Source organism: Vicia villosa, linkage group LG5, assembly GCF_029867415.1.
Source record: "Vicia villosa cultivar HV-30 ecotype Madison, WI linkage group LG5, Vvil1.0, whole genome shotgun sequence".
In the NCBI taxonomy this organism is placed as follows: Eukaryota; Viridiplantae; Streptophyta; class Magnoliopsida; order Fabales; family Fabaceae; genus Vicia; species Vicia villosa.
Genome location: NC_081184.1, coordinates 132251577 through 132273049, shown reverse-complemented (window position 1 = coordinate 132273049; position 21473 = coordinate 132251577). Strand labels below are relative to the sequence as shown.

The 21473-nt window shown below is 34.9% G+C and overlaps 1 protein-coding gene across 5 annotated transcripts; it reads left to right on the top strand.

Moving 5' to 3' along the window:
- Positions 1-371: 371 nt before the first annotated feature.
- On the top strand, positions 372-21238 carry LOC131602546 (uncharacterized). Of its 5 annotated transcripts, none has more exons than XM_058874689.1 (26): positions 374-712; positions 1301-1413; positions 1545-1663; positions 2154-2252; positions 2344-2412; positions 2512-2646; positions 2739-2807; positions 4086-4141; positions 4231-4390; positions 5471-5635; positions 10886-10970; positions 11256-11489; positions 11585-11703; positions 11824-11866; positions 12450-12601; positions 13519-13629; positions 14818-14886; positions 14992-15135; positions 15584-15658; positions 15747-15923; positions 16063-16148; positions 16399-16453; positions 17178-17303; positions 17423-17536; positions 20712-20828; positions 20924-21238. In XM_058874689.1, exons 2-26 carry the CDS (start codon positions 1362-1364, stop codon positions 20987-20989), a joined length of 2697 nt encoding a protein of 898 aa, XP_058730672.1. In that variant the 5' UTR covers positions 374-712; positions 1301-1361; the 3' UTR covers positions 20990-21238. The 5 variants fall into 5 exon arrangements, 4 of the variants coding, with proteins under 4 accessions (XP_058730672.1, XP_058730670.1, XP_058730671.1 ...); XM_058874687.1 differs by having other exon boundaries at positions 375-712; positions 1537-1663; XM_058874688.1 differs by having other exon boundaries at positions 376-712; positions 1537-1663; positions 11609-11703.
- Positions 21239-21473: the final 235 nt, after the last annotated feature.

The window sequence follows — 21473 nt, the reverse complement described above, 5'->3', positions numbered from 1 at the left end:
TGTATTGACCCATTGATGATGACTTTCAAAATTAGGGTTCTTGAATTTGGGAAATGCGTTTTGATCCTCTAATTGTAAGCACCGACCATTTTTCTTCCCCTTTAAGTGAGATAACAGACAAGTCAGCAAAGTTAAGTGACACCTAAGCACCGTTAGTGCCACATCACATTTTTTTGAACAGAATCTGTGAACAAGGGCAACGTTGAAGGCGTTAGTCAACTTAAAGGATTTAGTTGTAGCGAAACCAACATAAGGGACCAAATTGTTACCATTAAATAACTTAAAGGACTACGGGAGTAATTTTGGCAAGAAAAAAAAAAAAAAAAAACTTGTATGAGCAAAAGACGTGGAGAAAATAGTGGGGAACTAGGTGGGAAAGGCAGACACGCATAAGTAACTCTCTCAACCCGAAATCTGAAATTCCAAATACTTAACTTAATTACACATATTCCCTCACCAACCAGAAAAAAAGTAAAAAGAAGTCGTTGTATTTTCCATTTCCATCATATCACACCCCACACAAGATTCCTCTCTCACCGCAACTCACAACGCAACAAGGAATCTCAGAAGTGGCACTGTTGTTGATCGGAAAAAAATGGATGATGAAGTTGTTCAGCGAGTCTTCCATGAAGGAGGACGCGATTACTTCCAACAACAGCCTTCAACTTCTTCCTCTTCCTCTTCCATCCTTCAATCTCTCCCGCTCCATGTGGTATATTCACCATGCATCAACTTTCGTATTCTTCGATTCTCATTTCTCGCTTATACGATGCACTTAACGTTTTGCTCATAATTCAGATGAATTGAATATATATAACAACACCTGTTGAAATCTATGCGTATTTTCTTACATTCTTCAATTTTAGGGCTTGAAACTTAATTTTATAGATTACGTTTTCCAGTACTCGATAATTTTACTTGTGGATGAGCACACATGATACTTAAATTGTAAAATTAATTTTATATTTGAAGATCAGTTTATAATTAACTTGTAATTGTGTAATGTTTGTACTTGTGAATGATAGAGTATGTTGCCAATTAATATGGCTGATTTTTTATTTTGAGTATATTGAACTTTCGTGCTATGTAGCACTGACACTTCTGAAAAAAGATGAGTTTGTGTCTGTAACCGACCTGTGATCTTGTTTACTTTATTCATTTTTAAAAATTATTTCTGTGTCGACATGTTAGTGTTTGTGTCGTGTTTTCGGTGTCTGTGCTTCTTTGCTTTCGTGTACTTAATTGTCATGATCCATGAAGTTTGTGCTAATTTTAGTAAGATGTGAACAAAATGGTGCAGTCTTTTGATCATGGATATTATTTGTTGGTAAAATCTATTCAAGAACTGCGAGAGAAAAAAGATGGCCTTGTTACAGTTGGCATTGGTGGTCCAAGCGGTTCTGGTAAAACAAGGTAAGGTATTATTGATATTGTTGTCCATGTATTTGTAATTTTGGACTTGGTTTGCTGAAGAAAGTCGATAATGCTGCCTTGCTTTTCTCTTAATTTTCTCTCTTTATTTCATGGCTCCTGAAGCTTAACAGAGAAGGTGACGTCTGTTATTGGATGTACTGTTATATCAATGGAGAATTATTGTGATGGAGGTGATGAAGGAAATGTTCTGGATTCTATAGATTTTGTTACCCTTATCAAGAATCTCGAGGTTTGCCATTGTTTATACTTTATTTTAGAATGTAATAAGTGCTGGTCTGACCTTTTTCTTCATTACCTTGGTTTATGCCTTCACCGGTTTCCAACACTGATATCTACTAGCCCCTAAATTGTATACTTTACTTTTTGGTCTTTTCAAGTTTTATTGGCATAATGTTGTTTTGTTTGATCCTGGGATCTTATGCTTACCAGCGCTTACAAAACCAAAAGAGAAAAGCAAGAGTAAGAATAGAAAGTGTCAGTAGCGGCTGTTTTATCATGTAATTCATGGTGAAGTGATTTTTTGCTAGTTTTCTTTTGGACCGAAACTGATCAGATTACGTGTCAAACTGTCAACTTAGAATGTGCTTATTAGGGTGGCGGGGGTGGGGGAGGGACTAGCTTATGGTTTTACTTTAGCTAGTAGTACAAATGAGCCTTATACTTTGCTTTCTGCAGACTTTTTCTTCTTTTATTTTAACAGGGTTCTCTATTGCAATTAGGATTTGACAAAAGGCAAGGATACATTAATTCCAGAGTTTGATTATCAGCAAAAGAGACGCATAGGCTATAAAAAAATAATGAGTACTTCATCTGGAGTGGTAAGCTGGCCTAATTGCACATTTGAAGGAGTTTTTTGTATATTCAAATGAGTTATTTGTTTTTTAATTATCTTAACACCATTTGTTTCAGGTAATAGTTGATGGTACATATGCATTGCACGCAAAACTGCGTTCTTTACTGGATATTCGAGTTGCAGTGGTAGTTTTTTGTATTACTTTAATTTATGGCCTGCACTATGTTATTAGTTGCTTATATATTTCAAGATAATATAGAAAGTATATTTTTTTTATAAATCAGGTTGGTGGTGTTCATTTTAGCCTACTTTCTAAAGTTCGCTATGACATAGGAGATTCTTGTTCACTGGATTACCTTATAGATAGCATTTTTCCATTATTTAGGAAGCACATTGAGCCAGATCTTCATCATGCACAGGTTGGCTGCTTTCTTATTTTTATGGAGGTTGCTTTCTTGTTTTCATGTCTAAATTTCACAACAATTTTATTTCCTCTACCTTCTTTTGCCAGATCAGAATTAACAACAGCTTTGTGTCATCATTTAGAGAGGCAATCTACAAGGTTAAATGCAGAAGCAAGGTGCCTCTATCATCTATAATTTAGTACTGATATCTTTGTTTTTGTGTGTGAATTTATTTTTCTGATTAGCTGTTTTTTATTTGTTATGTTTATGTTTGCTAGGTTTTCTTTCTATCTGGTGCCCAGTTGTTTGTTTTTTTTATCCTTTCCTTGTCTACTGGAAGTCTTTTAGCTGCATGGTTCTTTTGCTTTTGAAGCTAGTCTTCTTCCTTATCTTATAACCCCAAATATAGTTTATTTTCAAAGCTAGACTAGCTGAACCATCTGGTAAACCAGGTTTCATCCCTAAGATTCATCAGGATTGAAACCTTGGGTTTGATTGCATTGCTTTACAGAACCAAACTAAGGATAAGAAGAAACCAATTTTCCGAATAAATGCGTTACTTCTTTAAACAAACCAAAGCAATAAAACGAACCATATATGGATGACAAAGAGAACAACTGTGATATTTATGAACTTATCATATCAATCTGTTCCACACAATCATGTGTTTTTCACCTCTTAACCTAACCTTTCATCATATTTATTTTACGATAGTGAGAAAGGAACCTCATGAGTGGGCTGGCCTTTTTCTCCTTTACATTTTTTAATATTGCTGGACCAAATTAAGTTAGTTAACATTTGAATATGGGTCTTTATATAGCGAGCATGGATTATGGGCCTGTTTGTTTCAGCTTTAAAAAAACATAGATTATTGAAGACCAAAACTTAGTCAAAATTGCAATTTTTTCAAAAAGTTGTATTTCAAAAATGATTTTTATGAAAATCTATTTGAAATAACTTCAAAATTAAGTGATTTTTGAAAGTTTGATATCCAATTTTTTCCCCATAATTAGGTGAAATACCTAAAATCACATTTTAAGAATAACTATTCAAACAAAATTTTCATTTGAAGCTTTTATAAAAAGTTTCTTTGTAAAATTATTTTTCACAAAATTTTGTAACACTATAAAAATCCTTTTAAAAAAAAGCCAAAACAAACGGACCCTATTTATGTTCTGCACGCCCTTTACTGTTTATTCTTTTGCATTACCTTTGTGTTTTGAGAGGAACTGTGTGTAATATTAGTTTTCCCATCACCTTTGTGTTTTGAGAGGAACTGTGTGTAATATTAGTTTTCCCATCAGGTATTTTTTTCTATTATTCTTCTGACTCATTGTGTAGTTTTTTCAAATATCTTTTTTGTCTGATTTAATTTTTATTTTTTTGTTATTGTGTTTTGGACTTTTGGGGGGAAAACTTCAAGCTTTTTACTATTATTTAAAACTTTGTGACAGTCTTCAGATGGATATCCAGGTTCTTCCTCACAAGGAAATCAAGCTCAAACAGATAAGTTAGTATTTTGATTTTGGGAAGAAAATGAGTTTGGTAATCACTAGAAAATTTTAAATATATTCACTAGAAAACTTGTTTTGCTTTCAGTTTTATTGAAATGTACCTTAGACCACCTTCGGCGAGTGAAGAAGCAGGGATAAATGATTGGATTAAAGTGCGGCAGTCTGGAATTAGGTATTATTTATCCCTTGGTGACCAGAGGATTGTTGACAAGAATTTCATTATCAGGCCAAAAGCTGAGTTTGAGGTATGACTATTTTCAATTTATTTTTCATCTTAATCGTTTTACTTTTCTGATAACAGAACTATATTAAACAACATGAGTGGGGTGTATCTCGTATGTTCAGCATTTAGTTGAAGGATATATAACCAAAAAGCTGTACCTTTCTTCAAGTTTTAGCATGCTGATTGCAACAAAACTATTAATTAAAGAAGGCGACATGGATGTTTTCCACCTCGCATCCACTCTTAATTGAATTTTGGGATCTGTGGAAATTGTAAATGTGTCACTCAATCTTAATATACCACAAAAAGTTAAGCAGTTGACTTGCCAATCATTTTCCCTCTGCTCATGAGCGACTTCCAAAACTTAGATGTTATGTCTAGCTATAGGGCTAGAAAGATGGAACTTCAAAAGGCACAAGTTAGTGTTCTTTCTCCCTGGTTGCACTAGACAATATGCAAAATTTGGCCAGCTTCATCATTGAAAGGAAATTAACAGTGTAAATGGTTAAGTTATTTATTATGTCCTTTTTTGTCACACATATACAGTCAGACTGTTTGAGGGATGGTTACAATACTATATTTTGATTTCGGGATAAACCTGAGAATATAGTAAAATGTTTTATGGACTTGGAATTTCTCTTGTCAATATAAAAACATGAAATATTCATATATTAATTTTTGGGCTTGGAATGGAGCTTCAAGAGCTACTATTACTATTTTCTGGTATTATTGAATAGAGAACAGAACCAACCTTTGTCAATATATATCAATTTGTTTTATGAGACTGACGGTAGTTTGATCAATGGGAATAAGAGAAACATCATTGTATAATATTGAGAGATTATATATTTTGTCAGGATGGTAGACATGAATTCAGAAGTTGGAAATTCAGAATGAAATGGTTTTCACGTGGCATTCTTTGTTGTTAAGCTTGACTAAAACATATTGTGTTGAACACTTTATAGACTTCTAACATTCCTTGGTTAGCCATTTAAAAAATCTTCATCTGTTGAACCTGTCATGTTGTCCATTGAGAAAAAATGAACCCATTCTGCCCTATAGTAGATTTTGTTTGCCATTCATTATTACAGTGTTGGAACAGGTTGGACGAATGACATTGGGTGGGTTGCTGGCTCTTGGGTACATTGTTGTGGTTAGTTATAAACGCGCATCCACAACTATCAATTATGGCAAGGTTTCAATGTCGTTTGAAACCATTGATGTTCTTGGCGAGACATTCTTGGTCACGAGAGGAACCGATAGGAAGGTATGAACTTTTTTTCTTATGACTAAATTATGTTCCTTCTAAATAAAATCTTTCTGACTATACGCATTCTTCTCTTTTGGTGCCTCACCATGTTGATTTTAAGTAGATAGTGTTAAGAATGGTACATATTTGTTTAAATATCTAAAAAGTATCATTGGTTCAGTACATATCTTTTATAGTATATTAGATTGTTTTAGAATATATTACAGCCTCGTAGGAGTGATTTCCATATTTTATCATATTTCCTGTTGTTTCTGTATTTGTGTATTAGTATAAATTGGTTTTAATGCTTTATATATTGTATCACATCATAATAGTCTATATCTATTTAACACCTTTATTTGTAGTCTCTATCATTCTTTTTCTCCTTCCTTTATATTTTTAACGTAGTATTAGAGTAGTGTCATCCTTTGTGAGCAATTCTCTCACTATTTTGTTATTAAGATTTTTGTTATTAAGATTCCTAAAATTTGGAAATCCTCCACGGAGGTGATGAATTCTCCTTGGCTCTATACACACAAACCTTAGCTTCAAGTCTCAATTTCAAAGATTTTGGTTTACAATAATTCCAAATATGGTTTTGGAGGTTTCAATGGTGATGTGCCTATTTATTGACCAAGAAATTCTGACCCAGCAATATTGACCTTCCATCATCTCGGACACAGTGACACCCTATCAACTTTTCTTTTACATTATTGTGTTTTGAAACCCACTTTAAACTTGGTTATAAGTAACACTATTTTAGGATAAACTATTTCTTTGTTACCTACTTTCTTCTGCACATATCACCATATGATAGTTAATTATTATGACGTCATTTCCTTTTCCTAGACTATCTTTTGATAGGATTTTTGTACAGTTGTCTATATATTAGACCTTGCATTTTAAAACTTGTCATGCAATAATATGTGAGCCTGCTTCCATGCATTAGTTTGCCTTTGTTGCAGTTTTTGAGGATTGTTTTAGTGTTCGCCTGTTTGGGCACATTCGTTCTGCCTCGCTCAGTGTTGCTGCTCTGAAAGTTAATTCTTAGTTGACTACTTAGATTTATACTTCCTAGTATGTTCATAGGCGGGGTGGTTCCAATTTCATATAAGTTTCAACTAGTGACACTCAATTTTACCTATAAAAAAAATTTAATATTAATATTGTTAGAGTCTGTAAGTTGTAACAGCATAAATTACATCTTTAATCTCATAATCACTAATGAGGACCAAAACTATATTTTTGTTTTGCTCATTCGAGTTATATTTCCCCTTTATGTTGTTAACTCCTAGTTTTGGGGAGTTTATTTTCCTAGTTCATTTTTTCCTTAACATTTTCTCTTATAAAAAGTTTTCCTTAGTCCTTACAGACCATGTATGTAATGTCTTCTTTAATTCTACACTGAATAGCATTTTTTACTAGAGGCAAAGAAGACCTAAAAAAATTATAAGAGAAACTATTAAAAAAGAAATAGAGATTAATGAGTTGGATAGATATATGATTTATGATAGAACATTATGACGTCATGTGATACATGTACCGACCCCACTTAATGGTGTAATACTTGATTGTTGTTATTGGCGTTGGAGGAGTGTTTAAGGGTGGTTGAGCAATGGATGTGTGGAAGGTGTATGAGTATTCATGCCATGAGCCGGGCATCATCATGATGATTTGATTCGAGTTATTCATGAGATAGGGGAGGTTGGGAACCACATTGTAGGTATTTTAAAATCATTTTCAAGGGACCCTGATACCCTTGGTGCAAAGGAGGGTTGGTTTTGGATGCAAGAGTGTTAGAGAAAGTCCTCATAACACCTATCTTCATTGTGAAGAGTATATATCCCAGTTGTCGTCTTGCTTTCTTTTAGGGAGGCTCTTTAAAAGGTGGTCGCTGAGCCGGGTTTTGTAGCTGCTTCAGTTCAGTTGGTACTTCTTTCTCATTGTACTTTACATGTTTTCAAGCCTTAAAATAGGCTGAATCGTAGGTCTGAGAATTTGAAGACCTTTCAGTAACATCACATTTTGAGTTGCTTGGCTACTTGAAGAGAAGAAGACGGTCTCGCCAAGTTATTTGATAGTGTGTTGGACAACTCTAGACAAGGTGATATGGGTCATGAAGGAGTTAACATTGAGGAGGGAGATAAAAACGTGAGTACTAACATCAGGCAATGCCTTTTTAAAGTTATAGATGGACACTTCACAACGGCAGGGAAAATGATGGGATCATCTAGAGTTAGGGGTGTTCAAAACCAAACCAACCCAATAGAAAACCGCAAACCAAACCGAAACCGCAAAAAACCGCATTTGGTTCGGATTAGTTTGAGTCATTTTTTAACAAAACCGCACGGTTCGGTTCGGTTTGCGGTTTGTATTTTGTAAGCCGAACCAAACCGAATCAAACCGCATTATATTACAACCTAAATTTTACTTAACTCACATCCAACCCAAACTTAAACCTATTATACATTGGCCTTATGATTACAAACAATTTTCCCATCCTTACACATATAATTTCAGTCCCGATCTTCTCAAATCTCTAATAACATTATCGCACCTTCTTTGCCACACACATCTTCCCTCTTCTGCTATAATCTCTACTCTCTTATATTCTTTCTTTTTCACCTTCTCATTTTTATGTAAATGTTCTGTATTTCAGTTTCGTTTTTATCGCACATCTTCTTCTCTAATATCTCAACACTTTTTTTTTTCACCTTCACTAACTTTCGTCTCTTCTATTTTTTGTTTTGTTATAATAATTTTTATATTATTTTATGCTATTATTTTATGTTTAATATTCCACTTTTGTCTAATTTAAAATTTACATATTAAATGGAAAATTGTTGTCAAAATATGACGAGTTTTGTTGTTATTTGATAATGTATGAATGTCTAAATACAAAATTATGTTGTCATATGTATGTGTATGTATGGCTTAATAAAATATTTGTAAAAAACCGAACCAACTGAACCGAACTAAACCGCATTAATTTGGTTTGGTTCAGATTTTTTTTAAAAGCCAACCGAACCAAACCAAACCGCACTATTTTTTCTCTTGCGGTTCAGATGATTTTTTTCGTCAAAACCGCCCAAACCGCACCGCGAACACCCCTATCTGGAGTGACCACTAAAATGGAGTTACAATGAATATTTTGGAGGCTAAACACTCATACAGGCCACCTTCCTCCATGATGATCTCCATGTTCTCTGAGGCTCCCGTTGTGGCTGAAGCTGACATTATTTTCAAGGGCGTTAAATTGTTCTCTAGAGGGACACTGTGTGGTAGAGAAGGTTTGGGAGCCCAACAATTATTAGACACGTCGTGTGAGAAGGTTCGACTGTGGCAAGAGATCTTCTTTGTGCAATCACTTTAGTAGTTAACTTATGGCTAGGAGAAAAAGTCTGACGAGTTTGGTTGAGTTTGTAGCTTCCTCATATTTGACGGTGCTATTAAAGCCTGATGGTAAGATACTCCCTATTGTTGTAGGTTCTATTTAGAGGTGTTTAGTATCCAATGTTACTATGAAAGAAGTTACGTGGAAAAGTATCTCGCTTTCAGTTTGGAATTGGGGTATCAGGTGGTTTTGAAGCCATTTTGCATAGTGACATTAAGGTGTTGAGCAAGCGATATGGAGATGGTTCATTGACTATGCTCACGATAGATTTCTGAAATGCTTTCAATATGGTAGACCGATCGACATTAGTGCACGTGGTGAGTTTGTAAGATGTCCATCTATTTCTTTGTGGGTTAAGTTTCTTTAAGGTCAGAAAGCGAGGTTGCACCTTGGGGATGAACATGTTATGTCAGCCATTGAAGTGCAGCAAGATGATCCATTGGAATAGTTCATTTTTTCTCGTGTTACACATGCGCTACATTGGAATAGTTCATATTTTATCTTGTATTACACCTTATTCATAATATCAAAGATAATTGCAAACTTATCCTTCATGTTTGGTATCTTGATGATGAGACCGTCGTAATGGATTCAAAGGAGGCGGCTAAAGCCCTTGACATCATTTGGGAAACGGGTCAAAGTTTGAGCCTTGAATTGAATATTTGCAAATATGAGATCTTTTGGCCTTTATGGGATGACAGTAGATATCGTGGGGGGTTATTCCTTTCGGACATTGGCAATCCAGTATTGTGGATGAAATTGCTTGGAGGGTTATTAGTCGATATAGAGATTTTATCAAGGGATCGTCCATGAAGAGAGTTGCCTAGGCTATTGAGTTAATGCATCTTCTTCCACAATCAATGGATCCGTAAATTGAAATTCTACATCGATCCTGCATCGGTATCGCCAAACAATTTTTTTGGCTTAAGGACGTGCCAACTTTTTCATGCGGAAGAGACAATTATTTGGTTTGATAAAGAATTGCAAGGGGGTGGCTGAAGACATTGTGGTTAGTAGATGTCCTTTCTTCGTTGACCTTCATTGGAGAGTGACTTCTTTACCTATTAGAGTTTAGGGATTGGGTTTGTAGTCAACAATAGAGACTGTCTTGTAAGCTTTTGTAGCTTCCAGGGTTCAATCTTGGATGCTACAAGATCATATATTGAGAGATATTGGGATATATGGTATGAACTTTGATTTTGACCGAGCTTTCGATGGTCTTCGCGGTAGGATTCCAAATTTTGACTGTAGTTGTTTTACTAGAAAGGACATCGCCCTACAGGTGGGAGTATTTGTGAAGAAAGGTGCGCATGTGAGGTGGGACTATTTGTGAACAAAGGTGCGCATGTGAACTTCTTGACCCTCCCACAGGAGGGAAGATCGACACTTAGGCCATCAAATGTGTCGCTTCAAGCAAAGTGGCCAAACATGAGAAAATGCGTTCAGACAATGAACATGATTTTATATTATTTGTGTTTGACACTTTTGGCTTCTTAACACCAGAGACAATGAATCTTTTACAAAGAGTTAAGAAGGTTATGTATAACAATTTTGTGTCTCTTAGGTCTATGGATGTAGTTTTTAAAAGGATTGATTTTGCTATCCAAAAAGGGGTAGCGGCCCAGCTTGTTGCCTGCTTGCCTTTCATGTGTAATCTTTTATATGCATATTAGTCAAGATAAGAATGATCACAAACACCCTTTTAATTTAAGGACATATTTTTTGTCAAATTAGCACCTATATTTAGGAACAGGATAAGTAATTGATAGATAACGCACTCTCTCTGATCTTATTTTAAAAAAAAAAATCATCTATAATAAATAGCTTTTTTAGTTAGTGGTTTACTTATGTGAGGAACCGAAAAAAAACTGCAGACTGTTGGAACAGAAGCATTGAAGATGGGTATCAATGGACCTTGGATTACTAAATCATACCTTGAAATGATTCTTGAGAGAAAAGGTATGGATTTGAATGCATACTTTCCTCAGTCTTTCATATTTAATTAATTTAGTTATTTTTCTTGTTTGATATTCTTTCTTTTATGTGGTGGTGAGTGATGACTGCCACAAAAGGTTAATTTTGGTTGTGGATAAAATTTGGTCAATTAGTTTCAGTGACTTACATCGTCCATCCAATGTTTAATTTAACCATGAGGATAATAACAAGAACATTTCAATTTGTTACTGTGACTTGTATTTATCGCTGAACAGTGCAATTGTTGCTTCTACTAACTTTTGCTTGCAGGTGTACCCCGTCTTAGTACGCCACCACTTGTGTCTAATACAACTGTGACTGGCAGTCAAGAAACAACAATTGTTGCACCAAAGCCAATTCGTGTTATCCCTAACCTTGTTACTGGCCCCGAGGATTTATCTCAGCCATGGACCCGTTCCCCAACAAAATCAAAAATAGAACCTTTTGTGGCTACATGGCGTTTCATGTCTTCAGATTCCTCCCATATTGACCACACAGTCCTAGGTATTATTCCTTGAATTGAAGAACATATCCTAAACTTTTCTGATATTTTGGTGATAATTTCCTGTATGTCTATATAAGATTTCCTTTATATCAAGACTTCTCTCATGAAGCAACCACAGATCCCTCACCTTTCAGGGACACCATTAGGCTTGCTCCCATGCCCGATTCATATGACCTGGACAGGGGATTGCTTTTGGCAGTTCAAGCTATACAAGTAAGGAAGAGTAGCTTGGAGATTTCTTCTGGACTTCATTTTTTAAAGATTGCAATTTCATAAGAAATTCCTATTTATTTGTTTGATTGAAACCTATCTGCTTATTTATTTTTGTTCCAGGCTTTGTTGGAGAATAAAGGTGTTCCAGTCATTGTTGGAATTGGTAATAATATGAACCTTTCCTCATTCCCAATCTTCCTTTTAGTGCGCTTCTCCATATTTACCATGCATAGTGCCTGCCAGTTGCTGTGTTACTCTGCCACACAGAACCATTTGTACAAGTAGCTACATGTGCACCAGAAGACCAAAGCTAACAACAACACCCAAGTCTTATTCTACTAAGTAGGGTTGGCTAAGAAGATAAATCTAACAAAAAATGAAATAGTATAAATGTATGTATACATCTTACACGCGTGCGCACACACACATACACATGAGAGGAGGAAGTATTTTAGAAGAACTGGGATTTCATTAAGGTAGAAGCCTTATAAATATATCATAGAATGTGTTGCTACAATTGATAAGTAATTAATAAACATTTAGCTTGCATATTATATTGAAGATACCAAGTCAGTTCTTCGGTTGCTTGCTGATAGGACTGGAAGTGAGTTTAGTTGAGCTCAAGCTTGGTTCACATTATGCTGAATGGGTCAATTTTGCTTAACCAAATTATCTTCATCAAAAGCATACATATATTAGCTTTGGTTCTTCCTAATGACTGATCCTTGGGAAGTTATGTCTTTCAGGTGGTCCAAGTGGGTGTGGGAAGACAAGTTTGGCTCATAAAATGGCAAATATCATTGGTTGTGAAATAATTTCCCTAGAAAGTTATTACAAACAAGTAAAGGATTTTAAATATGATGATTTCAACTCACTTGATTTATCTTTGCTCTCAAAGGTAGGTCAATTGAATAGTTTTAATGCAATTTATTGTTACGCTACTTATTTTTTTTATAATAAATTGATGTTGCTCTCTCATTTATATAGCAACCTAACTTCACAAGTACTTGAAATTTCTGTGTATAAATGGATTTATTTTGCTTAGAATTTGGGCTTTAGGCCTAATTCAACCCCCATAAAACTGGCTATAACATGACTAGTCTTATCAGCACCACTTAGACCATATCTCTAGTTGATGTTAGAATCTCAACCGCCCCATCTCACTCAGGATTCGAATCTAAAGTGTGGATCTTTAGGGTGGAGTAACAAGAATCCTAACACCTCCACTTGTCTAGAACTGGACATCTGAAGTGTGGATGATTGTGTGTGAAACAACAAATTTCTTGGCCTTACAAGCTATGTTACAACCTTCAAATTAGGGCTTCGGGTCCAACTCAATCCCATAAAATCAATTTGTAAGGTTAGGGATACCCTAGCCTGAACCTTTCTCATTATTGCTTGCCCTAAAACTTTTCTTGTTTAGGCTTTCTTATGTTTTCTTTATAATGATTGTGCTGATTTAGTATCATTAACCCATCTATTAGTATTTAGCTTTGGACCCTTTAATTAGTTTCGTCTGCAGAGTTTATCGGTAATGGCCTGTTTCCCAATTGTATCTTCAACAGAGTTTAAATAACAACTGTTTTGTATTATTGTAAACTACTTTAATTTCTTGTTTTCACCATTTTTCTCAATTAAGATGATGGTAATTACTCTATTCACCTGAAAATAAAATGGATGATAATATTGTCTCTACTTATCCAAAAAAAGGTAAATTTCATTGACTTAAATGCTTGGTTAGTCAAAGTTTCTGGATACTTTTTGGCCATTATACTTGTGGATTATTTAACATCTTTATTCTTGATTCCCTTGCAGAATATTGATGACATAAGAAATGGACGAAGAACAAAAGTACCTATATTTGACTTAGAAAGTGGTGCTCGGAGTGGCTTCAAGGAACTTGAAGTTTCTGAAGATTGTGGAGTGGTCAGTCATTAAATTTATTCCCCTGAAACTTGAAAGTAGGCATGGCAATAAAACCCAGATCCGTGGGTACCCACCCGAACCCGCCCCAAAGTTGACGGGGAAAACCCACTTTGATTGGGTTTGGGTTCGGGTTTTCCCCGATTATAAAATATGGGGACGGGTCGGGTAATGGGAACACTAGTACCCACCCCAAATCCGTCACCGAACCCGCCCCGTTTATTTCAACATGTACATTATTATTTATATTTCATAATTTATATTAATAAATATGTGGCTGATGTTTTGATAATTTGATTTGTATATATTATTTTAAATACTTGAAATGTATGTATGAAATATTTTGAGATTGTTTTATTTTGTTATTTATAATGTAATTTGATTTTTGAAAAAGTAAATATTTTTATTAAAAAAATTGATTTTACGAAATAGATGGTGGCGGGGCGGAGATACCCGAACCCAACCCGAACCCGTTTGGGACGGGTTTGGGTTTTAACTCTTCATCCCGTTTTGGTTTGGGGCGGGGGGAACGGGGATTGATTGGGGTTTCGGGTTTGGGTTTGGGGAACGTAAAAACCGTCTCCGACCCGCCCCGTTGCCATGCCTACTTGAAAGCTATGGACCATGGTTGACCTGTGTATTTCTTTATAATTACCATGCCAATAGCTGCACAAGAGTTGACAAATGGTGTTAGCGCTTTAACCCTTTGTACTTCTGTAGCATTCAGGCTATGCCACTCTGCTAAGACTGTACCTCAGAATCATAGTCACTATTTGTCTGCTGTAGAGATTCAGTGACACACTAACTGCAGTGTAGTGTACTTGTTGAAGTCCCCTGTCGCACTGCAGAAGGGTATATAACAATTAGTTGAGGAAATAAATATATTGATCAGTTTGTACCACAAAGGAACACTACATCATTTTCACCTCATATCGAAAAGTTGTGTAAACTCACTTTTTACCTGTTTGTACTGTTGCCTCTTTTGTCACACTCACTGACATCAGAAAGTGCAGTACAAATATGCATAGTAACAAAATTGAGTATTTGATGCATCTTAGTCTGTCTCTATGCATACTTCCTGATATAGTTACCAGTCACATTTGATATAGTTACCAGTCATGTTATGCTAGTTAGTTCTTTTTCCTATTTGTCAATTGTAGTTCTTGAGAGTTCATTCCTAATTTTGACCAGATTATATTTGAAGGCGTCTATGCGTTGCATCCGGATATTCGAATGTCACTTGACTTGTGGATTGCTGTTGTAAGAATGAGTTACCATCCATCTTTGAAAACTTTTTTTCTATTCCATCTATTTATTTAGCTGGGGCTAAAGAAGTCTAATAACTTATTTTCTTATTCAAAACAGGTAGGAGGCGTTCATTCACATTTGATTTCACGTGTTCAAAGGGATAAGAGTAGAGTTGGATGTTTTATTTCCCAAAATGAGATCATGATGACTGTGTTTCCTATGTTCCAACAACTTATTGAACCCCATCTTGTTCATGCACATGTTAGTGGATAGCGTGCTTTTCTTAATCTCCATATATTAATGCTGCTTAAGAAGTAACAGTTTAAGTAGTTTGATTACTTAAGATTTTAGGCTGAACCATCAAACGGCTTCCATATATAAACAAGAAGTACAAGAAGTACGACACATCTTCTAATTTTTTAATGCTCTCTAACTATTATAATATACATTACACTAGTATGATTCTGTAAATCTTGAAAATTATTTTGGTGGCAAAAGCTTTCATGCATGATTACTGACCCTGAAATAATAACATATAACTTGATGATTTTAGTTTTATTTTGACAAACCATTCTTTCTCTCTCTGCTCTCACATAGATCTTTAATAGGAGTACTGTGACTACTGTCTCTGTGTTTTTTAATTTTTAGATAATGGATAGTTGTTTTCAGAGAACTGATCAGTATGTGACCGTTTCATATTGGATTCCAGCTGAAAATTCGAAACGACTTTGACCCTGTGCTTTCTCCCGAGAGTTCACTGTTTGTATTGAAGAGTAACAAAAAAGTAAGGGGTTTATCTCTATCTATAAATCATAATATGTGATCAGGTGTTGTTCAATTTTTTTTTTACTAAAGATAACAATAAATAACAGGTGGCATATCAAGATATTCTATCCATTCTTGATCCAGCAAAATTTTGCAGTTCAGTTCAGAAATTTATCGATATTTACATGAGGCTTCCTGGGATCCCTTCTAATGGTCAACTGACAGATAGTGATTGTATTCGGGTTAGAATATGTGAAGGCAGATTTGCGTTACTGATACGTGAGGTCGGAAATATTTTTCTCTTTTCCCGTCATTTACTTATATCGTCACTCATGAATAGATGTTGTATCAGTTTTTTATTTTATTTTCCAAAAGTTTCATATTATCTTTTCTTTAAGTTTCATATTATCTTGTACTATCCAGCCTATCAGAGAAGGAAACTTCATCATTCAGCCTAAAGTGGATTTTGATATTAGCATTACTACGGTTGCCGGTCTTCTTAACCTTGGGTAAGCCATATTTCAATACAAATAGATAATCATCCCCTTTTGTAGATCATCGTAATCATAAAACAATTATGTTTTATGGATTTAGTTGTAGTGTTTGAAAATATATCTTTCTTATATTCTAACATAAGGATGTGTTGTATTTGACAAAGCGATAGACACCTCTTGCAAATTTCTATCTTTCAATTTTTCTCTCTCATTTGTCTATGTATTTACATATTACTATTATTGATTGGTAGCAGTTATCTATCAGGTATCAAGCAGTTGCTTATATTGAAGCGTCCGCATTCATCTACCAGGATGGAAAGGTCTCATGATTTATCTTATGATTTACATTTGACTGAAAATACATGTTTCATTCCAGTAATTAGCTGATAAAAATTACAGGCTGAAATGAATTTGTTCCTGTTTCTCCTAGTTCCCCCCTCCCCTTAACCTAACTTGGCTGATCTTAGCACCATGATGAATAAATTTGGTTTTAGCAACTGAAGTTTATAACGGTTTATGTTCAATAGAGCTCTAGTTCAGATTTATGATGATGAATCGTTGAACTCTTAACCCCATATGTGATATCTCGTCTAGTGTAACTCTAAAGGTATATCTTGGTGCCACTATTGTGAGTGTCAATTAGGCAATGAAGATTTAATGATAATCATTTTAAGTCTTTTTGAACATCACTCTTTTATAATAGAACAGTGGATATTCTTTTACTAATTACTCAGAAAATGGTTATACCATTTAGACTTGTATTTATACTAAAGCTTATACTGAACAATGACTAACACCCTTCTTTTTGATTCTCAACAAATAGTGACCACCTTTTTGGGTAGTTACAACTACCAGTTCCTTAATTTCCTTTTATTACACTACTCAAATTTGGTGCATATGATGTGGAATAATTAAATCATGTTATTATTCTGTTGGGGAAGATGATTATTTGCCACCATCACCTCTGGGCTTATTTATGGTTAATGGGCTCCTAAATTGCCATTGAAGTTTTCTTTTTCTTTTTTTCCGATTTTACTGGGGTAGATTCTAATTGAGGTTGATCATCTACAAGATGTTCCTGGTCCATACATTCAGATAAAGGGTGTTTCTAAAGATGCTGTGGCTGCAGCAGGTTCAATGCTTAAATTGGATGGTTCGTATACTACTAAGGTATCGGCATTATTGCTTTATTATAGTTTCGTTCTTTTCTCTGGTGTTGAATCAATCGTGTCTATTGTGATGTCCGGGTGGTGGTCAACTTACTATGGTTGTTGTCTGTTTTTCGGCAGAGTTACCTTGAAATAGTTTTGGAAAGACTACCAACAATGGAGAGAACATCTGGTGGGATTAACTTTCAGCAATCGACAAGGCTGCTAGAGATAATGGACTTTATTCAATCTCAGGTACCCTGTACTCAATGGACAAAATTTAGTCTTTTTTTGGGCCTTCTTCAAACATTATCCATTTAAGTACGTAACAATGTTTCACAAGAGGAGGCAGGGACATCGTGAATAATACTACTCTTTTGTTAAAATCAATATGGTATGATGTAAAAAGGACAAAGTACTAACCCCTATTTATACCCACTCTAGACTCGGTATGGTAATTTAAATTAAATTAGAAATCAAATAATGAAATCAAGCCTATGTTAGCCTTCCTATGCATAATTGGTTTTAAGCCCGGATAAAAGGATAGGGTTATGTAAGACAGTCAAAAGCCAACATAAAATTTTGTTGAATCTCTATGGCATAGATCAAATACGCAAATTGTAGGGGATTTCGCTTAGAAGCCATACCATGAAATTATGAGAAAAAGTGATTGGGTAGAGATTAAGAATAGAGACTCAAATTATCAACAATCAATTAGGTTTTATGCTTAGGAGGTCGACCATGGAAGCGATTTACTTACCATGATGTGTGATAAAGTGATATCGGATGGATAAAAAAGATTTCGGATGGATAAGCACTTAGTTTTCATTGATTTGGAGAATCCGTCTGATAGAGTGCCTAGAGAGATTTTGTGGAAAGTCCTAAAGAAAAAAATCAGTTATGAGAAAGAGTGGTTGAGCATAGACTAAGAATAGAGACTCAAATTATCGATAATCTATTTGTTTTTATGCATAGGAGGTCGACCGTGGAAGCGGTTTACTTACTACGAAGTGTGATGGAGTTATATCGGATGGATAAAATAGACGATTTCGGACGGATAAAAAGGACTTGCACTTAGTTTTTATTGATTTCGAGAATGCTAGAGTGCTTAGAGAGATTTTGTGGAAAACCCTATGATCAATAAATTCTACAAACAGTGATACAAGTTGTTAATCAACTAATTCCTAACCATCTTTTAACTTAGCATCTATATCTGAAGCTTTCTTAGGAAAATGGTCGGAATAGGGTTGACCCAAAATATTTGAACAGGTATTCTTCTGTCACCATTCAATTTTTATGTTATGATAGTCGGTGTTCCTTGAAGCTCAAACGAGATCAAACTCTTTCGTGGAATCAACCTCCGTTGTTGGGATTTCTGACATTATATTTCACCCAATTTTTTCTTAATAATACCAAATAATGAAATATGGGTCGTAGAAACAGTGAACAACCCAAACGTTTGATGCAAACGGACTGAAATAGTGAAAATTTGACACGTCTGAAGCAAGAACTACTGAAACACAAATCGAAGTAAGATCCAAAAACTGGAAGGGGTCCTTCCTAACAGAACTGGGAGGGAAAAATGAGACCACAGGAACAAACCACTTCACAAACAGATGAGCAGAAGGTGGCGCGGGACACACAAGGGATGGCAAATAGACCCAAACCCGCAGGGCCCACCCGCACCCGAACCCGAGTCAACGGGTGAAAACCCGAGTTGACTGGGTTCGGGTGCCACCCGATATTTCGGGTGCGGGTTTGGGTAGTGTGAAACCCGCGCCCGAAACCCGAAATCACACCCGAATATATATATATATATATATATATATATATATATATATATATATATATATATATATATATATATATATATATATATATATATATATATATATATATATATATATATATATATATATATATAGGGGACAACTCAAGTGAGAACACTTGGTTATTATGAGAAATGAGAACAATGAATCACGACTATTAAATTTTGATTTGTTGATTTTAATGCACTGTATTGGTTTCTGTTTCTATGTTGATTTAAAATAAATATTAAGGATCATAGAAAGAGAAACCAATCCAGTCCATTAAAATCAACAAATCAAAATTTAATGGTCGTGATTCATTGTTCTCATTTCTCATAATAACCAAGTGTTCTCACTTGAGTCGTCCCCATATATATATATATATATATATATATATATATATATATATATATATATATATATATATATATATATATATATATATATATATTGTGGAAAGTTATAAAAAAATTGTAGGAAAAATATATTTTATGTATTTTGTTGCGGGTTTGGGTTTGGGTGAAAAACCCGAACCCAACGGGTGTGGGCGTGGGTGTTATTTTATCACCCGAATAGCATTTGGGTTCGGGTTGTAATTTCGGGTGCGGGTTTGGGTAGTATAAAACCCTCACCCGCGGGCACCCGTTGCCATCCGGGGAAGTGCATGGAGGAGCTTCTGACAGTGGTGTTTTACACGACGACAGATTGAAGGTTTCCAGTCATGATGGCAGCGGGCATTGCAGCAGAACAAAACAAATGTTTCTTGGACACCCAACCGCCAGAAAAAAGCTAGGGTTTTTAACTTGAGACTGAAAATGTGTTCACTTCATTACTCCCTCCGTCCCAAATTATAAAACTATTTGGCCATTTCACACGAATTAAGAAATACGATTATTACTTTATGAGAAAATGAAATGATGTATAACTTTACAAAAATGCTCTTCAATAATTATATTGGAAAACGAAATTAAAAGAATTGAAAGATGAAAGAGAAATAAATAGCAGAGGGTATATTAGACAAAAAGTCATTAACGTTGTATTGAGATTGTAAAGTGAATTATAATTTGAGACAAATATATTTGGAAAAGTGACTTACAATTTGGGGAATATGTGTTTTCATAATCAATTCCAAGAATTAGGGAGAGAATCAACTAAGATAAATAAAATCAAGATGAAAACACGATACGCTAACCAATACTAATCATAATTACAATATATCAACAATTATCATTGGTGCTAGTTGTTGGAGGATGTGTTTTCAGGTGAGGAAAGTGGGACCTATGTCTAGGATATGTTAAGGTGTGCGTATCTGATGTTTAAAAAAGCGGGTACTTGATATTTTTGCTGCATCATATCATATTCTTAATTACAATAGCAAAGCCAAGTGAATGCAACATCATAATAAGGGGTGCTACAACTCCGGCCTCTTAACATGAACGATTGATCCTAAACTATATAGGCAACTGCTAGAAATCTATCCCATTCTATTCGAGATTTGCTAATGCGGCTCTGCACACCTACACTGCATGGGTTCCTGCATTGGTTCAAAGCGACTGTATTCCTAAATGGACATTTTTTCCGCATTTAAAATACCATTAAGCATAAAAAACTTTTTGGAACAGGGATGTAGCTCTTCTTCAGAATCCTCATCAAGCAGGGTAATCTCCCCGATTGAAGGCATTATTGAGGAGATGCAATCAAAGATTAGAAGGCTTGAAAGGTGGCTTGCGATAAATACGGTACTTGCAAAGCCCTGTTCCTTTAAGTGTTTGCTGACTTTGAATTCACTGCATTTCTTGTTTGTATTAATTTGTTTATTTGATACTGTGGGCAGGTTCTGTGGACATTTCTAATGTCAGCCATTGTTGGTTATTCACTTTATCAAAGAAGGCGTCAATGATGGTCTTCATAGTTTTTCAGGATTATGCACTCTCTTTCTTTGAATACCTTCATATACAGGGCTCTAGTTTTCAAGTGGTGAGTCCATATAAGCTAACAACAGTCACTAATTTCTTGAGTTTAGGTTCAATTGAAAACGTGCGTTCGTCAATTTCAAAGCTAAATTGAAGCATTGACTTATCCATGTGTAAATAATTTGATGACGAAAATGTGGTACGGCCCACTTTCCGCTATATTTATTATTTTGTTTTTTTTTAAATAGTTTTCATTTGATTTTTCTCTACAATAAATAAAATAAATAATTAAAAGTATTATTGACAAACTAATATTTAACATTATCTTAAAGTTTGAAAACGATAACTAAATAAAATCAAGTTTTTTCAATGTAAATATGAAAATTTCCAAATGAGCACTTAGCATCGGAAATTTCTCTTAGCACCCTTATAAAGTGGGGCGCATCTCTAAACATATTAACTACTATTTTT